The 21063-nt window shown below is 36.6% G+C and overlaps 1 protein-coding gene across 7 annotated transcripts in view; it reads left to right on the top strand.

Moving 5' to 3' along the window:
• Ten-m (teneurin transmembrane protein Ten-m) overlaps window positions 1-21063 on the top strand; it is a 659822-nt gene that overhangs the window by 183584 nt on the left and 455175 nt on the right. For all 7 annotated transcript variants that reach the window (XM_072020543.1, XM_072020541.1, XM_072020544.1 and 4 more), the window contains exon 2: window positions 19648-19732. In XM_072020543.1, the coding sequence (XP_071876644.1) occupies window positions 19717-19732 (16 nt within the window). In that variant the 5' untranslated portion in view covers window positions 19648-19716. The remainder of the gene's footprint in view (window positions 1-19647; window positions 19733-21063) is intronic.

Genomic DNA, 21063 nt, shown 5'->3' with positions numbered 1-21063 from the left:
TTATCTTCCAAGTATTTGATGAGATTACTGATACGTTAGATGATACTTTAGATGAGAAGCATTTAGTTTAAACATATTAGTAGTTTATAATGATTTGTTTATAATATTTTGTCAAATATACGTACATCTACGAAAACCATGAGCAACTTCAAATTTAATTTTATCAAAAATCTCATAATATTAGATGCACGTTTAGTGGAGACGCGCAGATTACAAAATTTCATAGATCTATCTATTTGTAGAAAGTATGCATCTTTGTCATTAATTTTAGAATTCCTGCTCGTTGATTAGCATAAGCTCTACACATTATTGTACAAATTTCCTATTTCCACTCACATTTAACAATTCAAAACGTTCAAACTCGTTTCTCTAAAATCCTGATCTTTGAATAATGTCATTGGCGCAATAAATAAAAAATTGAAAGTTCTTGGCTGGTTTTATAGATACGAAACACAGTGTATCGCGCACTGACGGTTAATTAACCGCACACACACGTGGCAGTATTTCGCAATACTCTTTTAATGCAAAACTATACTATGCGCGGCACAAGAGCAAAAGCACGAAAAAGTTCGTTCGATTGAACGAATAGTCTACTCGTGCGTATAACTACTCGATCCCAACTTCTGTTCGGCATAAATAATTCCGTCTCCGTTGGCTGCAGCGGCGTTAGCCCGTTATGTGCAGTATACATTAACCAGACAATTGCCGATGCGTCAACTTTGCCCGATAATCGATCGAGGACATTTCATTATTCACAAAGTTACGCAAACTCGTTCGGTTCTGACCCAGAAAGTGCTCGTTACATTGGGAGAAGGAGGATGGTTCGCGTCTATGACTTTCATTCAATGAAAACGTTTCTGGAAGGCATCGCGTCCACTCGCTTTCTCTGCGAATAAAATGAGAAAAAAGAATTGGCAAACGAGACGGTTTGTAGCCGAAGGCATAGCGGCATCTAGAAAGCAGCTTCTTCCAAGTGCGATAACGAGATCAATTAGTGTGTCTATGAATGTATAATATGAATCTTCTGCTTCTGGAAACCGTTGCGAAATTGCTCTTGACGAACAGTTGCTTCGAAAAAAGATTTTCTATAAACGTGTACGTTTAAGCCATTAAAACACAAATTACATTTTACTTGTTATCTTCTTAATCAATTTACGTCATCGAATTTGAAATATTTTGTCTGATTATTAATTCTTCCTCCATCTGAATTCTGCACTATTATTTTGGAGAAGTCGAGGAACTTTACAATACACACTATGGTAAACCATTCTCTCAAATTATAGACATTTTTCTGTTCATAATAATATTCTGTTCTTTTTATTTGTAACAAATTATGGAAATTCAATCATGTACCTCTTACTCTAATATATTTTTCATAACTTGGTGAAACTTAATAATTTATCTTATTTATGCTTTTCAATAATATCATGCTATGTAATAGCATCTCGTACATAAGTTTCCGAATTTTTTCATTTTATTTTATTTGGATTGTTGCAACGATGCATGAATAAACCGCAGGTATTAATAAAGCAAGTAGCTAAGCTCTGTTTAGGTAGGAAGTTACGTGAATGGGATAATTGACTTTGCATTTGTTGAAGCATAACGTTGCTACGTGTTAAAATTAAATGGTATAGTGTAGAATACTGTTTGTAGAAATGAAGACAGAGTTATGGTGGGCGATAGTCTGTTATAAGGTTGAGTGATATTTGATAAATGCAAGCGAGATAACCACCGTCAATTGTTATAGGATTTCCAATTGCATTCGCTATTTATTTAAGCAAGGCAAAATTATAAATTGTTTATTTATTCATTATTTAATTTTCAATTTTTCACTAATTCAACTTGTTTTTCGATCCAATTGTACACGCATTGTATTCTTGTGTAGTTTTACTTTGATTATTTCCATTAATACGATACCAATTACATTGTTTATTTTCATTAATAATACCTTGTTTTATGAGTTCAAAATTTATTTTCAAATTCATATTTTCGCTGGACTTTGTATATGCACAATTTTTACTTTAATAAATTATTAACTAACTGACCGACCCATTTTCTTTAAAGGTCACAACGAATTCGCTTCTGAAAGGGTTAATTTACACTATCGTATAAAATATATAAAACACATATATACATACACATACATGCAATTTCCGCCTAAAATAGCTAGAATTTATAATTCAAAGATTATAAAACGATTTTATCTTCTCTGAAATGCATAATAATTATAAATTATATACTGAATGAGACTCAATCTGAAAGCAAACAAAAAATAAAAGAATAATAAATAGCAATTTGTATAAAACCGAAAGAAAAGATGAAATATTTATTACGAATAGATTCCAAAACTTTCGACCAGCATTTTCATCGATTATCCCAACCCCTTTGAACTTATATACCTTCTCAAACCCTAAACTTCTAGGAATCGGTAACAATTATCGTACTCGAACTTAGACACAGAAATCCATACACTTGTTTGTCACCAGTTTCACATTTATCCTGTTCGCTCTTTTTGTTTCAACTAAGCGAAACACGCGAAGCACCAAACAAAAACAAAATAACTACCCCATGCATCTCTCATCAGATAGCATTGCGTTTCTCGTGACACACGACAATCGCAATTTTTCGGAAAGCTTCAGGACTGTTTCACGGACCACTGACCCAAGACAATTCTCCGCGTGGTCGAGAAATTTAATCGCGAGACGTTCTCCGTACGATTAAACGTCACGGACGCACGCGACAGACCAAAGGGACAGGAAGAGCGTAATAGAGCGAGACACAGAGGGTGCAAGAGTATATCGAAAGGCGAGGAGACAGAAGGACGAAGGGTAGATCAACGGGTCCCCAGATTTCCCCAGCGATTGTCTCACAAAGTCTCGCGGAGTCTCGTCAGGCCATTCATCGGCGACGTGCCGAGACTTAAAGTCTCGAAGGCTCGCCTCATCTCCGTTCAACCGTTTCTCGACCTCAAAGAAACCAACGGATAGAAACGACCAGGCTTATTCAGTTTTATACCGTGATCCTCTCTCTCTCTCTCTCTCTCTCTCCTTGTGTGTGCGTGTTACACATAGAGAATCGGTCTCTTCTTCGCCCTCCATGGACGTTGGTTCTCTCTACCTTGTTACTCGTTCCCCTGTTCGTCGATGATAGGGTTGCCAACTGGCCGATAACGCTGATTGAAAAAAGGCTCCCACGCAAAATCGAATTTCCAAGTTGGAGCTCCCCTGGTAACGGGACACGCCGCGGCCGTCACGAGTACCGATTGGTTCTGATCGCTACGCAATTCGGCCTTCAGCTATTGATCCTTGCCGGCCATGCCTCCAACGTTTGTCCACAGAGTTGGATGCGCGACTTACGTTGTTTGCCGATGCACTATGCCATAGGTCTAGCTTGATCATCGGTGTAGGGTGGTGCGTGACTGCGTTTGAGATTTGTTTGCACAGCTTCATAGATTCAGGAATTATTGTGCAGTGCTTTGAGTGATGATGATTCATGGGTTGTGTCACAGGAAAAATTTTATTACTTTCATTCATAAGCAAGGAATTTTGATCCCAAGCAAATGACTACTTGAGAGAAGTTCGTAAGAAAAGTTGTGTATAAAACACATCAAAGACATCTAAAGAATTTTCATATTTTAGAAAGAATTCATGATTTATGATAATGAGTGTTCGAGTATTTATGACTATTCAAATTTCTCCAGTCTTCATAAAACTATAGAATGTAAATGAAATTGAAGAATATAAATTAATTAAAGAAAAGCTAGAAACTAAGAATTTCAAAATTTGTGTCAATGTATCGTTAACCCTTAGTAAGTTAATTAATGAAGGAAATAAGATCTCCTAATCCTGCAAATACAAAAAAAAACGTTCTCCAAGCCTAAACTGAAAACTAAATTTTACTGCAACGAATTTCCCGTGAAATTTCCATTTTATTCAGTTCCAAGCACCAACATCTAATATCGTTCGACAATGTCGTCGGAGACGAAAGGCAGCCGGCTGCAGCTGGAATTCTTCATCCTTTGATTGTTGAACCTTTAGCCGGGGTGGCGCGCGTCGGCCCGCTTTGTATTAACGCAGCAAAATTTGCGGACCTGACCATTCGCCCGTCGCTCCCAACGTATTAATTAGAAGCTCGCCCTTAAAGCACCTGCACGGTCTAGCCTTAAAGTACCGCACCGCGGTCTGGCGAATTCACTGCTCGGATTTCACGTAGCCAGACTGGAGTTTAGTACACCGTGGGGGTAATTATTCAAGCGGCATCTCCCGTGGCAAGGGAGAGAGAGTCACGCGAAAGTGGGGGTGCCAGAAGTGGGAACCCATTACAGGGAAGAAGAGAACCAGAGAGAAGGAGAGAGAGAGAGAGACAGAAGGAAAGAGAGAGAGAGAAAGAAAGACAGAGACAGACAGAGAGTTTCTCAGAGCGTCATCCATCACTCCGTAACGTACGCATGTACGAAGCGAGTGGCCTGAAATAATTGAGCAAGCGCGCAGAAATCGCCTCCGCCAAGCTCAGTAACAAGGATTTTCAGGATATTTGTGCAGCCGCCCCGTAAATAATAAATGACGTCGTTGAGATGCAACTTTTCGCCGATTCGTTTTCCAGCAACTTGTATGCTCACGGGATCCAAGCCTAGATGCTTACGTTTGGCGGTTTCTGAGGGAAAATCGCACCGTGAAATTTGATATTCTTGAATGAGAGAGATTGCAGAGAGGAACTGGATTTTGGGGTTGACAGTTTGAAACGTTTGGGAAACGCAACTTGGCGATGATTAATTTCCCACTTGGAAGTGAGGATTTTTTGGGATATATTCGTTGGGAGGTATCTCTCTTTCACATGATATTTAAACATAATAGGTTAGGTGTTAATGGTTGTTTGGCGAAACTATTTTTGGTAACGCGAGTCGAGGAATAATTTCTGAGTAGAAGGAAGTAATCTACCGAACCCTTCCAATTTAACAAGGTAACTTGATATTACCCGATCCCGACCTAACCTATACTGCACGCCTGAACGAGATTGCGAAAGTTTTCATGGAAAGTAACGTCTATGCATAAATCGTTTGGCCGTGACTTTGCACGGTTTCCTATGTGCTCCTTTTTTTGTTACGGAAAGAGTGAAATGAAAACATACGAGTAAGATATGCGAAGAATAAAATCCCTCTTTAATGATGTTTTACCTTTACAGAAAAATAATTTCAAAAATTCCCTCAAATAATTTTACAGTTCCAATAAATTATTTCATTTCATTTTCAATAGAAATTTATAAATTTGTGTGAAAATGGCACATTGTAATCCTACGAGGGAAACGATATATATATTTAAAACTGAGGAGCTTTTTGAAAAAAAAAAAAACAATTTTTTACATTTACAACAATTACAATTTTAAGTTTCACTAGAAATTTATTTAACAGATATTTAATAGCCCTAGCTTCGTTTTTCAGAAATATCATCAATTAGTATAATTACGCGGTAAACTATAAAATCGTTGGTGAAAATACTTGAAAATATTACTAGGAAACAGTTTCAGTTGACGAGAACGTACATAAAACGATTGTTCCTCTAAATCAACACATAATATCCGTGGACGGAAAACTCATTTAATCTGAGATGAGTTTATGTCCCATCAAGGTGATCTAAAACCTTTTCCACAGTACTCTACTTCCGCCAAGGGCTATAATATATTAAATATACCGCGATCTTTCAGCAACGAAGCACAGCACTCTGTCACCGCGCTCCGCAACGATCGTCGATATATTTCGCGAAGATTATTCTCGTTGCGGATACTTTTTCCTTCTGCGTTGAGTCGTTGATCCTTCCAACTTCCAAAAATACTCCAGTTTAACTTTCGATGAAAAGGTAAAGTGAAATATACTGAAAAAGGGAATTATATTTTACGTTTCTCAGCTAGATTTCACCCTCCCTTTTTCGCTAATTCACTCATTCCCTGCCATTGTCTCTTTTCTGCTTTCACATTGTGTCTCTTTTATGCACTCTCTAATTCTATCTCATTCTTCACCCCTTCCTCCGCTAAGCAACCCTTTCTTCCGTCTCTCTGTTGCACCAAGTCATTCACTGCACCTCATTTACCTTTCCTTTCTTGCATTATACGGGGTGTTCCAGGATTTATTTCGAGGCGAATCGTTCTTTTAACGAACGCCATATTAAAATATCAAATTTGTATAATAAAATGTCGAACTTGCTCTGAGATGTTATAATATTCTCGTTAGAGATCGATAAATTCACATTTATCCTTAAACCTACTCGCGATTAGCATAAGATCCGACACTCTTCTGGAACTTTAGTAAAACTCACGCTCCTGTTTCTAACGCAACTAACAACTGGAAAACTGCAAATTTTAAGTTGTGTCGTTACTGCAATAAACGAATAAAAAAAGCAATGAATAAAAAGCAAAGACGAAATCGCGATCGATTTAGATAAAAAAAAAAAAAAAAAGAGGATTAAGAAAAGCGGATGACGTATTTTTAGGTCTGCGCTTCGAATAGTTACAATAATTTTAATATTTTTCCAGTAGAACATAAGAAGGACAAATTTTGTCTGTTAAAACATGGGACACCCTGTATATTTCAGTCGACCGTTGGCAATACGAATACTTTCCTTTATCCAGGCGCCGGGTGCACACCTTGGTCCCGTCGAAACGCCGATTTCCAGGAGCACGGAGACGCGACTGCTCGTCAGGCGGAATACTAATTCGGGATCGCAGATTTACAGGTTCTTAATTTCGTAGGCAGCTTTATAAATTGGAACGGCGTGGCGCGTTGCCGTGCTGAACGTAATGCAACGACTTCCCCTCGTCGCTTCTTTGTTCAGCCAGGACTGTTCCTTCCCTCGTTTCACATCTTGTCCCGCATAGTCAAGAATACTAATGACACGGCAGTAGACTAATAAAAATTGTAGCGACGATTCGTGAGCGAGGCACAGCCGGCCCGCGTCAACTATTTGTCTTTTTCCCTCGCTTGCAATTTCATATCTCTAGTTCCTACCGATGTAATTGAAATCTTTCTGCCTTTTGTTTCTTTGCAATTTCATGGTTTCTTTAGGTTCTAATATGTTCTTATTTGAAATTCTTTCTCATTGGCTAAATGTTTTATTGCTTGATAAAAGGATTGTCTTAAGCCCTCTTCTTCCTCTATATTGGTTGTTTGCATAATTCGTTTTATCTTCTTTTCAATCGTCTACGTCTCTTGGTTTGCTTTTCATCCCTTTTGAATGAATAACGCGCTGTAAACGTGTTTTCTACTAAATATCAATATTTTCAGGGCTTCGTTTCCTTTTTGAATATTGCATTTCCTGGCAATTCTTTTCACCTTTGTTTAAGATGCTCATTATCTTTTCCGTATTTTACTGACAATCTTCGTTAAACTTTGGTATTTTCGGAATCCACTTCTCATGACTTCTATAATTCTTTTCTTATGTCTATTGGACGGATGAGATTAGGGGGCCATCGAAGCGATGAATGAACACGACGATGAAATTGATTAGATTTCATTCGTCGTTTAATCAAACGGCGCTTTTAAGTGCCATTAAATCCACGATGGAAATTACCACGCCGCGAGCTCATGGTTTAACCTTGTTACAAGTCCCTCGTTACGATCCGTGATGCGACCCTTCTTATGCATGATGGTATATTTGTCGATGGTTTGCGACAGTTTTCTCGTAGATTTCCGATCGAATGTCGTACACGAGGTTATTTGCTTTTTACTGAAAATAAAAGGTCAAGCGAATTGTCAATATTGATTTCTTAATTATCGGGAAACTGAAAATTCCTTTTTGCAAAGTATACTTGTGGAAATATTAATCGAGCAGCTTCCTAAAGATAGAATTGTAGATCTATCATGTATCAAATATGTAGCATGATTTAAATTAATTTTCTTCTAGATACGGAAATAACAAACGGCGAACGCAGTTCTTAGGATTCATTATAATTATCAATATATTTAATAATTAATATAATTATCAATTTAAAAAAATAATTATCAATATAATTATCAAACATAATTGATATTAAAAAATTAAAAACTTAAGGGTCCTTTTTATGGGTCCTTTTTCCAGAAAATTTCTCTATAAAGTTCGATTGAAGTTTTCTATCACTGCGAACATAATTGCGTTGATAATTACCGATTAACGTTATTATTATTACACGTTGCAAATAATATTTCATTAAATATCCTAGAAACTAATGAAAGTAATCTCGGCAATTAGATTGGGAATCTCAATCGACAATAATCTGCGCCATCAGCGAGAAGCTCAACCATCAAGCTTTTAATTCTTCTGAAAAAAATGCTTTAAAGACAATTCTTATAAAAATATATAAACTGCTTAAAATCCTGATTTCGTGGCATTAAATTTTAATTTGATGGACAGAGAGAGAAATGATAATTCGCACACATTATTCCCAGTATAGATAATATCAATTAGAAAGGACGATAATTGAACGTTAGCTTAACGAACTGCAAATATTACAGTGCGTCAAATAAGGATTTACCGTCCATTTTGCTTTTACTACAAACGCTATACATTGGCATCGTGCAACGCGATTCCCTAATTAATCGTAATTATTAATCGCACGCTGTTGGCATTACAAACTACGCCATTTATTGACTTCAATGTCGAATCGATTGATCCAATAATGTACCCCTGTCGGATACGTGTCCTGCCGATAGTTAATTGAACGATAATTCCAATTTGATCAAATGACTGGACATTAATTTCACCGGTTTGCTACATTTCGTTTGTTAAGAACATGTACGACGATTCATAGTTAACGTTGCTTGTCTGCGACGAATGTACATAAGTACATATTTGGCTGTTTGGAAAATTCATATCGAAATATAAGAAGCAATCAAAGGCAACATTTTATTGGATTATATAATATAATATAATTTTGTGATTTTTTTTCTTTGAAAAATTTCCCATCTTTTCACGATCTTGTCTATTTCAGAAGCTTATGTTGATTGCTAAAAACGCTACGAAATTTCCGAACATTCCGATACTAATTGATTTCGACGAATGGGACTGTTCCTCGACTTAAATTTAATTTCGATTTCTTTTTCGTAACTTTTAGAAGCTTTATCGATGAAGAAAGGTTTCTGAAGCTTTTTGTCTTCGTTTTATTTCCCATCTTATATCGAGACTTTCTGCTTGTAAATAACATCGATAAGAGTGGATAGAAATAGAACAGAAAATATAACTCTAATTGAAGTTGTGTTTTATTAGGATAGTTTTATAATAGTTAAAATATTTTTAGAAAAAGCCTACGTTTTGTCTTCTTCGTTATGTTCCTAAAAATATGAATTTTTATAAATATCCGCAGTCTAATTATCGATTATGAAAATGTAAAAATTGATACAAATTATGAGAAAATTGTGATAGTAACTTATTAGTTATAATGAAATAATAAATATTCTAACCCTATTCAAAGTACACGTTAGTATACAGTAGAAGAATATATGCAGTATGTAATATGAAACAAATTTATACTCCAACCTTGATATCTGACGTATTCAAGCAACTGCTATAAGCGATTCATAATCAGCCGTATCCTATTACCTCGTACCGGTGCGTATAGTTTGCCACTGTCAACTCCCATTAAACCCTACAATTCAATGATCTTGAAATCACCACCAAGACCTCTGTATTAACTCTAAACATACTTGTTCAACAACAATTTTATTCCATTATTCCAAATTTGGAAGAAATAATTGTCGATTTTAGAATTCGGGAAGTTTTAAAATTATGCTGCTACAATTTCTTCACTTATAAATCTGTTTAAAATAATTCTGAAAAATCGCATTAAAAATAACTGAAGATACATTTTTAACCAACCTCGTTTGTGCCACAAAATTTCTTTATTGGATTCTAGAAATTTTCAAAAACGAAAATATATATATATAGGCTTCACATATATAAAATTTAACATCTTTTCCTACAATTTCTGTGGTTTTCAATAAAGGAAACCTTATTAAAATCATATTATATTGTATAGAATTATATATTCTTATTTTATATTATATTTATATTATATATATATAATTCCACATAATGCTATAATTCTAATCTGTACCACAATGTTCCCTTTGTCGAGTACCACAGAAATTGTAGGAAAGGGTGTTAAAGTTTATACTATCTGCCATACAATTGTACTATTCCTCGCAGCAGACGTGAGCGAGAATAAAGACGTTATACCTCGAAATGATTGAATATGCGTGGCAGTGAATTAGTGGCGCCGTTGAATTAAATATAAGACGCTTCAGGGGTCGGATCTTGGACGGTAGTCGCTATTAATGTCACCAACCCTAACCATGGGTCATGGATATCGCGTGGCTGGGGTGCATTCTTAATCAGTTGCGCCTTTCGGTACAGCTGTACGGCCCTAACGCGATGAGATAATAAAACTGCATCCGCGGCAAGCCCCAATAATTTCCGAAAATCTATCTCGACTGAGTTAAGTTCGACCCTAAGTCCATCACCACGGTACAAATGTAATCTGCCGGAATAATTCTTTCTTATTCAGAAGCAAATGCGAGTAAGTAGATACGTGTTCGAATTGAATTATTATAGAGCGGAAATTGTGAAGAATGAATGCACGTTATCGAAAGTCAGCTGATTTAAATAGTTTAATATGTATCAGGCCATGAATGCTTCCATAAAAACTCATGCATACGATTCATGCTGGTAATGAGGATACGGTGCACTGATTATCGAATGCTTGAAATTGATAATTTATTCATATTCTCTATGGAAGGTTATGTTGTGAATGGATTATGGATTTTTCTGAGTTTATGGAAAATTTGAAGATGAAACATACATGGAATGCATATAATATACAAAAATATATATATATATATAGTGTCTAAAGCATAGCACCTACTTGAGATAATATTCGCTTGATAAAATAGCTTTTAATTGCATTCATTAAAATATGAATTTGTATTGAATTCTCACGTACGAAGCAAAGAATCGAAGAAACTATAAGCATCGAGTTCGAAAATTAAACGGAAATCTTCGTGACAAGTCCGATTCGTTAATAGCTAAATAAACTCATTTGAAATTACAATCGGATGTATTGTTGGTATGTAATAGAAGTGATGCTGTTGAAACCTTGCTGCAATCCGAATTTCTGAAGATTGTATAAGTAGAATTATATTTAGTATGGAAATAGATTCAGACAAAGCCATTTTGCTATTGTAGTGCATAGAAGTGTAAACCATTGGGATAAGAGATTTGATTTTCAACAAGATATGTTTCTGGATAGTTTCTACAATTCATTTCGTGTTTCTAACGCAGAATTGTATAAATTTCTGTATATAATTATATTCCTATATAAAATTTCTGCAATATCTACAATTTAATTATGTGATTTTCTATGTATGATCTACGTATATATCAAATAATTCAATTTAATTATTATTGTATTTATATTATTAATACACTTCACCTTGTATTCCATACGATCGAATTATTTATAAATAAAGTATATCTTCGTTTTAAAATTGAACCCTTATTCTGTTAAATATTTATTACACTCGAATGGACATATTATACAATACATTATATGATACATAACAAAACCACAAAAATTACTTCATATAATACAAAATAGCACAAAATAGATATAAATTTATATAATAGCATAAAACATATATAAAATTACATTTGAATGAATAATTTTTACAATTAAACAATGTCGCATATATTTCGAGATTACGAGAATTGGATATCCGATTTCTTTTTTTTTTTTTTCCTCTTTCTCTTTCTCTATCCCACTGTTCGTAAGGCCATTTTAATTTACGATGGAATACTATTATTTCGCTGGTATTCCACGGATCCTCGGAGCCGCTTCTTGAGAATTTTTCATCCGTTCGACTCTCGAACGGCCGGGGCTCTCTCCGTTTCCTCAATATCTCTTTCCATTAGGATCGCTAATCGTTTTATCATCTCAAGATTAATGGGATCAACGGGGCGCTTTTAATTTCTGTCGTCAAGAACCCACCGCTTACGTCAGCTCCTTCGTCGGCCGAGGGAAATGAAATTCTCGTTTCATATTCCAGATTAGAGATCCTTTTTCTTCCGAATGCGCGGAAGAACGCTTATCTCGCTAAACGAAATATATATTGGAATATACGCGAGACGTACCTTTCTGAATGCTAGATAACTCCTATTTCTATGATTATAATGTAATGGAGATATCATTTCCAGAACATTGATTAATTGAACGTTTCCGTTTAGCGGAACATTAATCTGATAAATGGAAAGATGTATCGTGTCCTTCTTTTCAAATGTGATTAATTAAATTGAAGTTAGAGTTAACTAACTGAATTTTTTAGTAATTACAGGACAATTCGTTCCTTTCTTAATTATTAAGGCTACTGATCTAAATACGATATGTAATTTCTTTTTTAAAAGAAAGTATTCGAATGGAAGATGAATAATTTGAAGAAATGGATGAAGTTTAGATATAAAAGAGACAGAACTCGACTGGTTTGGGACACACCGCGTATTATATAGAGACAGACGAAGAGGTAAATCTTGTGTTAAAATACACAAACCCTATCCATCACGCCCTTTTTCTCCGCAATCAATCTCCTAATCAAGAAACAACTCTCAACAGATTAATTAATTCCCCATTCCAGCCACGAGATCGGCTATGAATCTCCTTCAACGCCATTCTCTGACTCATCGCGACACGCTCGACATAAAATGTAACTATGGTACACCCTGGCGAATCGCACGCAATGCGTATACATATTCGCGGTGCTCGCAAAGGGTTTCCACAGTCGCACGCACACTATTGCGTATTTATGACGTTCACTCTTCGTACAATCTCGTGGTTACTCAAGTTAATTCCACATTACGATATTGCTGCAATATTGACGTAACTAAAAAAATCACGATTTTAGAAAAACGACTGAAAATTTGGAATCGTTACAATTTTGCAAGAATATCATATTAAGATAAAAAATTGGTATGATAAGATGAACTTCTTGTACAAAAATGTTATAATATTCTCATCTAGTTCGACGAATTCGCCTTTAAAGCCTACGTCTATTTTGAATTCTTTTGATGAGAAATTTACGCCGCGATCGAGACTTGTTTAATATTACGTCGTCGTTGTTAAAGAAATTTCAACAGGAGCAACGTGTATTCTTCCATCTACAAAATCATAATTTGAAACAATACATTATTAAGAACAGAAAAAGGAAAAGGAATTATAATTGCCGCTATAGCAATATCACGATAGTAAACGATAATAATAATGTCACGATAATAAACTTCATGCTTCTATTCTAATGAAACAATTAAGATACGTCGTCGTTAAAATAAATCAATAGAAGGAACCGTAAAAATGGAATGGGAGCACAAGTGTTTCACAAACAACAAATTTTGCAACAAAGAATATAAATTGTTATATAAGTTATTAACAATTATTCGTTGAGCTCGGATAAATGAAACGTACTGTATCTCAGTGTGAAACTAGCTTTGTCTAATAACGTGATCGCGCTGACAATGACTCACAACTGCACATGACTATGGACGCCAATGGCTAATAAAACGACAGAGGACGAAACAGAAAAGGAATTGCCAAAATGAAATTATAAATTACAAGCAGAGGACTGTCAAAAATACGATCGCGTCACGACATCAAATTTTACGAGGCATCCGTAGTTAGGGTTGAAGAGTTTCGGATAGGGAGGCTCGAACCTTTAAACCCTCTCCCCCGTTTCTTTCGCTCATGAGAAAGTCTCCGCCTGTGCTCTCGTCTTTTCGCGCGTTTTCCTCTTTTTGCCGTAGGATACGACGCGTTTTCGGACTTGGACGAAAAGTTCCTGCAAAACTTTCGACACTCTTTGCGTTTCTACGGAAGACACGCGGCCCGTGAAAGGAAACGTACGTCCCTTTGACGAACGATCGGCGATGGCCGTGTAATTTTCGAAAAAGTTTCGTGCCGGGAGTTCGACGAAAGTTTTCGGGGGCTTCCGATGAAATGGCGCGATGTAATTGGAAAGTTAATTAGTTCTTTCAGGATACGGGTTCGGCGCTAAGTGTTCGATCGTGGCGGTTCTGAATCTGATTGACACGTTACGATTATGTATAGATTTGTACATTTCTAGATTTTCTTCCGAATTTCTATACTCTATATTCTATATATTTTGATTTCTATATCTCTAGATGCTCCCCAACAATTTTTTTATTTTTTATCAAATACCTCACAAAATTATTCTATTTTTTAAATATTTTTACGTCAAGATTTATGCAAAGATTCTTGCGAATAAAGAAAGGATAGGACAAAATAATGTACATGCTGTTCTAAACAAATATTGTGGAACCTATCACATAGCCTGAAGGTTCAGTAACATTATCCAGACGATAGTTTTATGTGGAAAAACTCCATAATAGGAACTTTGCTCTCGAGACATCCTTAAACTCACGGATATCGCTAGATTCTATAGAGAACGCGTTAGACCGCCTAATATTCGTCTGTAAATTTTCTGGGCAATTCAGCGACACCTATACGCCATTCGGATGCGCATATCGATATATCGCTTAATTTTAACGACGCTGCGAGGGTATATAATGTAAACTCAATACCTTGGAGCATGCATGTTGGTAAGCGCCATACGATCCGATCCTGGATACTGGCATCAAATCCCCGACATGGCCATTATACGCTCATTTCAGGTTAATACTTGGCCGATGTCGGTGCATTGACCTAACGACCGACACCGTCGGACATTAAAGTTGAGCACCGCTGAGCTCCATCGCGCGGGCCGCATTGTCTGCCCTTATTTGCGGAGTTGCCGAGCAAATTATCCTGAGGATTTTGCCGGGGATATTGACAATGTCGAGCATCCGTGGAAAGCGAGAAGAAATGTTTGCGAACCGCGAGATAATGTTCCACGATTCCAACCATTTTACCAGCCAGTACTCGCGAAAATTGTTCGAATTTTCCTCGTGTTTCGTTGTCAATCGACGACTAATATGGCATTGTCTCGACTATCGTTGGTTACAGGTTCCAAGTAAAAGTAAAATGTCTGCAAAAAGTATTTTCATACCGTCGTATTTATTATAGCGTATATTTAACGTAGAACATGATTAGAAAACGATTCATCGGAGAATAAAGGTACGTGCAAACGTCACTTCTAACCACCGTATATAAGGGATTATACTGGCTGTAAAAAGATGATGGGACGCTTAGAATGAATTAGGTTAAATCGTATGAAATCCATCTATATTATTTTGTTAGTAAGATTACACCGTGCAAGTATTAAATTCACTTTTTCCTGTGTAAGGATTGCCTTTTGGCAAGAATATTAATTTCATTATAAAACTATAATACTATTAATACCTCGAACTGTTATACGCGTAAACTGCAAAGTATTATAAAATGTAAATTCGAGACTCGGAGGGTATTAGGAAAAGAGGATTAAAATTTTTACCATTATTTCACGGAAGAATACTTAACATCGTGAACCAGTTTTATTAAAGTATGTTTAAGATCATAAAATACATGTATCTGTATATATATATATATATTTGACGAAGTCAAAAGTTGAAGTAAACGTAACTTAACACGATGAACCAATTCTAAAAAAAGGCTACAATTATGAAATATGTATATTTCTGGGGAAGAATTAAAATTATAACAATATTTAAAGATTAAAATCCAAGAGTTCCAACCAACTCGCATAGTAAACGCGATTACAGTAACCGTTGAACTACACGTGGCGAATGGACGAAGAGGAGGAGGACCACTCGCGGAGATAGGTGGTCAATCGGGACACGTGGGAAAAGGAAAACGATAATCTAACGAGGACACTCGACAATTGGATCACAGGTTGCCTTTTCAGCTTTCAGCTTTTTTTCACCCTTGTTGCCGTCCATAAAGGAACGATTCAAGGAGCAACTCGCATCGTCGAAAGGGTTCAAAAAGCGAGATTCCCGGTCGATTCTTCTTTTCTCTCTTCAATTTTCTTTAGAACGCTTACGCACGTACGAACCTACACACACGCGCCTCTGCCTGGATCTAAGATAGTCTTGATTCTTAAAATTCCCGATGCAAGTCTCTGCCGCGGGCGATATTGGAAAACCTATCGATGCCTTCTCATCTACTCGTTGGCATTCAATAGAAACCGGACGGAATATTCGGACGCAATTTCTTTATGATAATTCAATTTTTCCCTCGATCCCGTCGTGGCCATCCTGGCTTTCGCGATTCCAAGAGCTGGCCAACGCGCAGCCTACATACCTGACGTACCGACCTTCTCCAACCTTTTATCCTGCAAATGGCCGGACCTTATTCGTCCATATTGCCGCGAACAGCCTCCTGACTAAAGAATCCTACTGGCTCTTTCGTGAATTCATTTTGAATACCCAAGCCAGCTCGAGAACCGGCGGCCTTCTCCCCCATGCTGCATGAAAATTGATCGATTCGTGCCTCAGGGCGTAAGAAAATTTATTGTATAACGTAGCCCGCTCTTCGATGTCGAACTACCTAGCTTTAGGTAAAGGTTGGATCGGTCGTGAACCGGTTGAACGAGATCCTTGGTGACCTATGGAACTGCAAAAGTCAAATTGGTGAAGTTTTCACGAGGATCAATTGTATTCGAGTTTCTAAAATGATAATCGAGAGTAGTTCAAGTAATTTCATTTTGTTAATGTATTATTGTTGAGGTTGTTAGATGTATGTGAACAAAGGAACGCGTGGATAAATTGTAAGGTAGAAAATATATTCTAAATATTAAAGTGTAAATACAAATCGGAATATAATTGAGCTGATCCAGATCCGCAACGCTAGCAGTGTTACCCTATGACTGAAAACCCTGAAGCCAGCGTTGCCTGTGCACTGTTTATGGTTTGCCTTCGTCCCAATCTTTTGTCTATGGCTGTCGATGGCTTCAGTACTTGAGAAAACTAAAAGATCAGACGTAGAGTTTTCTTAGAAGTGGTGACCACTTCAACAATTATTAACCCATTGACATTGGTGATTATATATATCCGTGTGATTACAAACATATATATTTAAAAATTTTAAACAATAACGAGTTATATTGATTGTTATTTATTTCTGATCTTGACGTTGAATTAATTGCACTTGTAGAGGACTTGTGTAGAGGATGTTTGATCGTGAGATTGCTCGTTATTGAAACCGTCGAACATAATTAAATTAAATAAATAAATTAGTATACAGACAATATTCGCTAAGACGCTTGTACAATGTATAAGTTGCAAAGTAAAATCGCTGATAAATACTCGATAGATAACTGTTTGATAACTAAACTCTTTTCGTTGCGTCCGTTTATTTATACTGATCGGGGGAGAGTCGGAAAATTCATTTTTTTTGTTCGACGGTTGCCCGTAGCGGCGACATTATTTTGCCCGGAGTTTATTTATTATTACATTACGTGTATCCTAACGATCTTGATACTCCGAGGCAAAACAACAACATGATTTAAATTGTCCTCTCACTCATGTGCCGCTGTACACTCATAAGTTACAATTGGTCATTGATTACTTACATACATTTCATTTCTTGTGAATGGTGAAATTCTTGTTAAAAACTGATATATTTGCTAAATCTCGAATCTAAATCTTTCTTAAAACACGTACTTATCTGAACAATTTTCTTGCCTGTATTTTGTCAGTGTCATGATTTCATCCAAGACATTCTTTGTATACTTAATCCATTTCGTATCAATTTATCTGGCGCGTATCGTATCGCATCCGTAAGTGTTCTTCCCTATCTTCATTTTTCCGCTTGCCGAAGTTTCCCATTATACCCTGCTGCCTTGGAAGGGCAGACGTTATCCGATTATTTCGTCCAACGTTTACCGCCGCGACACAAATGCATTCTTCGGTTACCGCCCGCTCCGATTGTATTCTCTTAAGTGGTATTTGCTAAGATAACTTCGTCCACTTTCTCCTAATTCTCCTCCAATAGTTACTTTCCTTTGGCGAACAATTCTGATGAAGATGGACGTCGTACGAATGCTTATCAATCAAACATTCCATTAAATGAATGTAATTACTGATTAAGTATACCATAAAATAAATAAATTAAATATATATATTTAATGTGCTTTAAAAGTATTCAATATATTTTAACATTAGAACTACCACACCAGTCAAATCGATTGGTTTCACAATTTTATTTAAAAGTTTTTACTTCGTGTTATATTTTTTTCCGCAATGATGTAATGACTTTCGTAACGATAACTAAAAGAGTAATATAATGAATTTTATTTTGTCTTTTATGTATTCAAACTCGAAATAATTTTGTATCAAGGCTACTTATACCAATATCACTCAAAATGATTGGTACTTGTCAAAGTGTAAAAGGATCCTACAATCTGTTTATCGAACCCCAATTAAACAGTTTCCTCGTTTTGTACAACTTCTCACAAGTTTTTACAATTTTTACCGCGTATCATTCGATATGACGATATCAGTTATCAGGAAAATTCCCGATCGATCGCTAGATGGCTAGATGCTAACACTAAAAAATACCAGACCAGTCAACCAATCCTCGTTTAGAGATCATGGTCCCAGATGGATTAATAATACCAAAAATGTACTACACAACATGGAATTCCTTCTGTAAGAAAGTAATAAGTCAATAAATATACAAATATTCTATTATTACGTATTTTTTAGACCAATTATTTTGGCTGGTTTTGATAGAAATAGCTTCGTGTTAACTATCGGTAATTCCAGTATTAAAGAAACGCGCTATTGATGTTTCATTGTATTTACTCGTATCAGACGACATTTGATACGCACCAATCTGATAATAGATAATGTAAATACTTTATTTAGTTTTTGGCAATAACTCAACTTAATATCGTCTTATCGACGGATAACGATATATATCGATAACACAGTTTAGCTTTATTTAGCTTTAACAGTATCTTTAATACTTTACAGCGTTATCGATCAGCTGTTACTCGAGTTACGTTCCCTACTCGTCTTCCCTTCGTCCATCTTGCTCTCCTTTGGCCGTCAATGCCGATTGGAAAATCGAAGTACCCACGAGGGTGGTTACGCAGACCCGTTAAACCCCCTTAGTGGTGGCAATATACGAGAAGGACTTATTGGCTAACTAAGCCAATATCACCGCAAACGATGTGTCCATCTGGCAAGCTAATTAGCAACTTATGAAACGAATCGCGACGTATTAGCCCACTTTATTTGTTTCACGCTCCTGCAGGTGTTCGTGTACTATGACGATAAAATGCTTACTGGTTTTTATTGGTTACTGGTTTTTCAATGACCTTAGCTTGTTTGGTTATTCGTGAGAATGTAGGGTCAAAATTATTACACCTACGAATGTGCATCAACGAGCCTGACTTTCATTTAGAATACGCAAAGACAAAAAAAGTACAAGATTTTAAAAATCAAGATTCGCTGAATTAATAAAAATTGAAGTGAAATTGAGAAAGAACTTTTTTTTATTTGAAAAAAAAAACACACACACATACACAGAATCTAAATCTAAAAGCACAGAAGCTTTTCGTACAATCAAACAATTATGTTTAATCGAGATCGCCGAATAACGAATTTTAAAATATCAAAGTAGCTATAATCGTTTAATCCTCAAAAATGCACGATAATTAACAGGAAAATGGAATTGTTGCAGGTGTTAGCGTGTATCTGTGCGATCGCGACTCCGGCCAGGAGTAACCATCGAGGTACATGAAAGAAGGACATGAACTACTCTCAAGGTAAGCTGTGTCCGATCTCAATTCCAGAATCGCAATTCAACCAGTATACAATTTCCATTCAATCTTGCGGAACGCGACGTTGGTACATATGTATATAGACACGTACACAAATGTACGGAAACTATAGACGGTGTATATGTATGTGTGCGCGCGGAAAATTCGCCGAAGGTTTGTCGCCGTCCGATCTCGAGCTTCGCTCGAAGCCAACACGAGCGGTCTGAAACAGTTCGGAAATTCACTCAACTAATCAAATACCGCTAAAACCGCTAAACAAGTTAGGTTAGCAATCTACGTGCTCCGAATGGCAACTCCGAACTGCTCTGCGGCTGCGAAGCGCGAAAACGCTCGCGACTGCTTCCGCAATCCGCACGCCAGCTCCGACCTACCCTCCTCCACCTACGGAATCCCTTAACGAGGGGAAACGACTCGACGCAGACGTGTCCGATTCCTTCTGGCCGCAGATACAATTCGCTATCAGCTCAAAGAAATTATTTCTTCTTCGACTTCCTCCAGTCCGACGTCTGCGTTTCTCTTAATCGACGTTTGTTGGAAAGACCGAGGCTTTTGTTTTATCGTACAGCTTTCTCCATGAATATGTACGTTATATATATTTATAGATATACACCGGCAAGTTACGTTAATAGAAATACCAAGTCGCATATTTATATTTATTTGAACTATACACGCTGTGTGTGCTTTCTTTCACTTTTACTATAAAAGCGAAGTTATTTGGTATATCCAGAGATTCGTAATTTATAGAAAACATAGTACAAGAAAGTTTCCATCGCACGAATCTAAATAGGAAGACTTTCTTCTGCTTGAAAAAGTTTGAAAAAATTCTACAAACAATGCTTTACATTATCACGCGAAGCGTTTAATATTCATTGCTGTTACTAATATACAGTCGCAGAAGAATATTTCTAGCGTTATTCGCGCGATGATCATTCGAATGGTCTCTTTATGGTTGCTGAAGAATTTAATTTCGCTCGAAAAGCCATTATGTAAAAGACCCATCGCGTCCCTCGACCGCTATGTGCACGAGTAAAAAGTCACTCGAAAGCTTCTATGTAAACCGAACGAGTTTTTAATTGTAAAAGCATCACGTACTGCTCTGCCACGCTCGAACATCGGGGTCACTTCGTTCCGAGGGTTGAAAAGACACGTGCGGTTAGCCCGTCAAGATGTTTCCTCCTGACCCTCTTCTCTTCCCTTAATTGTTCTCATATTTGATGGTCGAGACGTTATCTTGCGTACGTGTCCTTTCCTAACTTGCATACATACACTTCTGTTTATAAGTATTGGGACATGTACAGAGAATGAAATCAACGTAC

Source organism: Bombus fervidus, chromosome 17 (assembly GCF_041682495.2).
Source record: "Bombus fervidus isolate BK054 chromosome 17, iyBomFerv1, whole genome shotgun sequence".
NCBI lineage: Eukaryota > Metazoa > Arthropoda > Insecta > Hymenoptera > Apidae > Bombus > Bombus fervidus.
The sequence above is the reverse complement of the archived record's forward strand: the minus strand, read 5'-3'. Positions and strand labels throughout refer to the sequence as shown.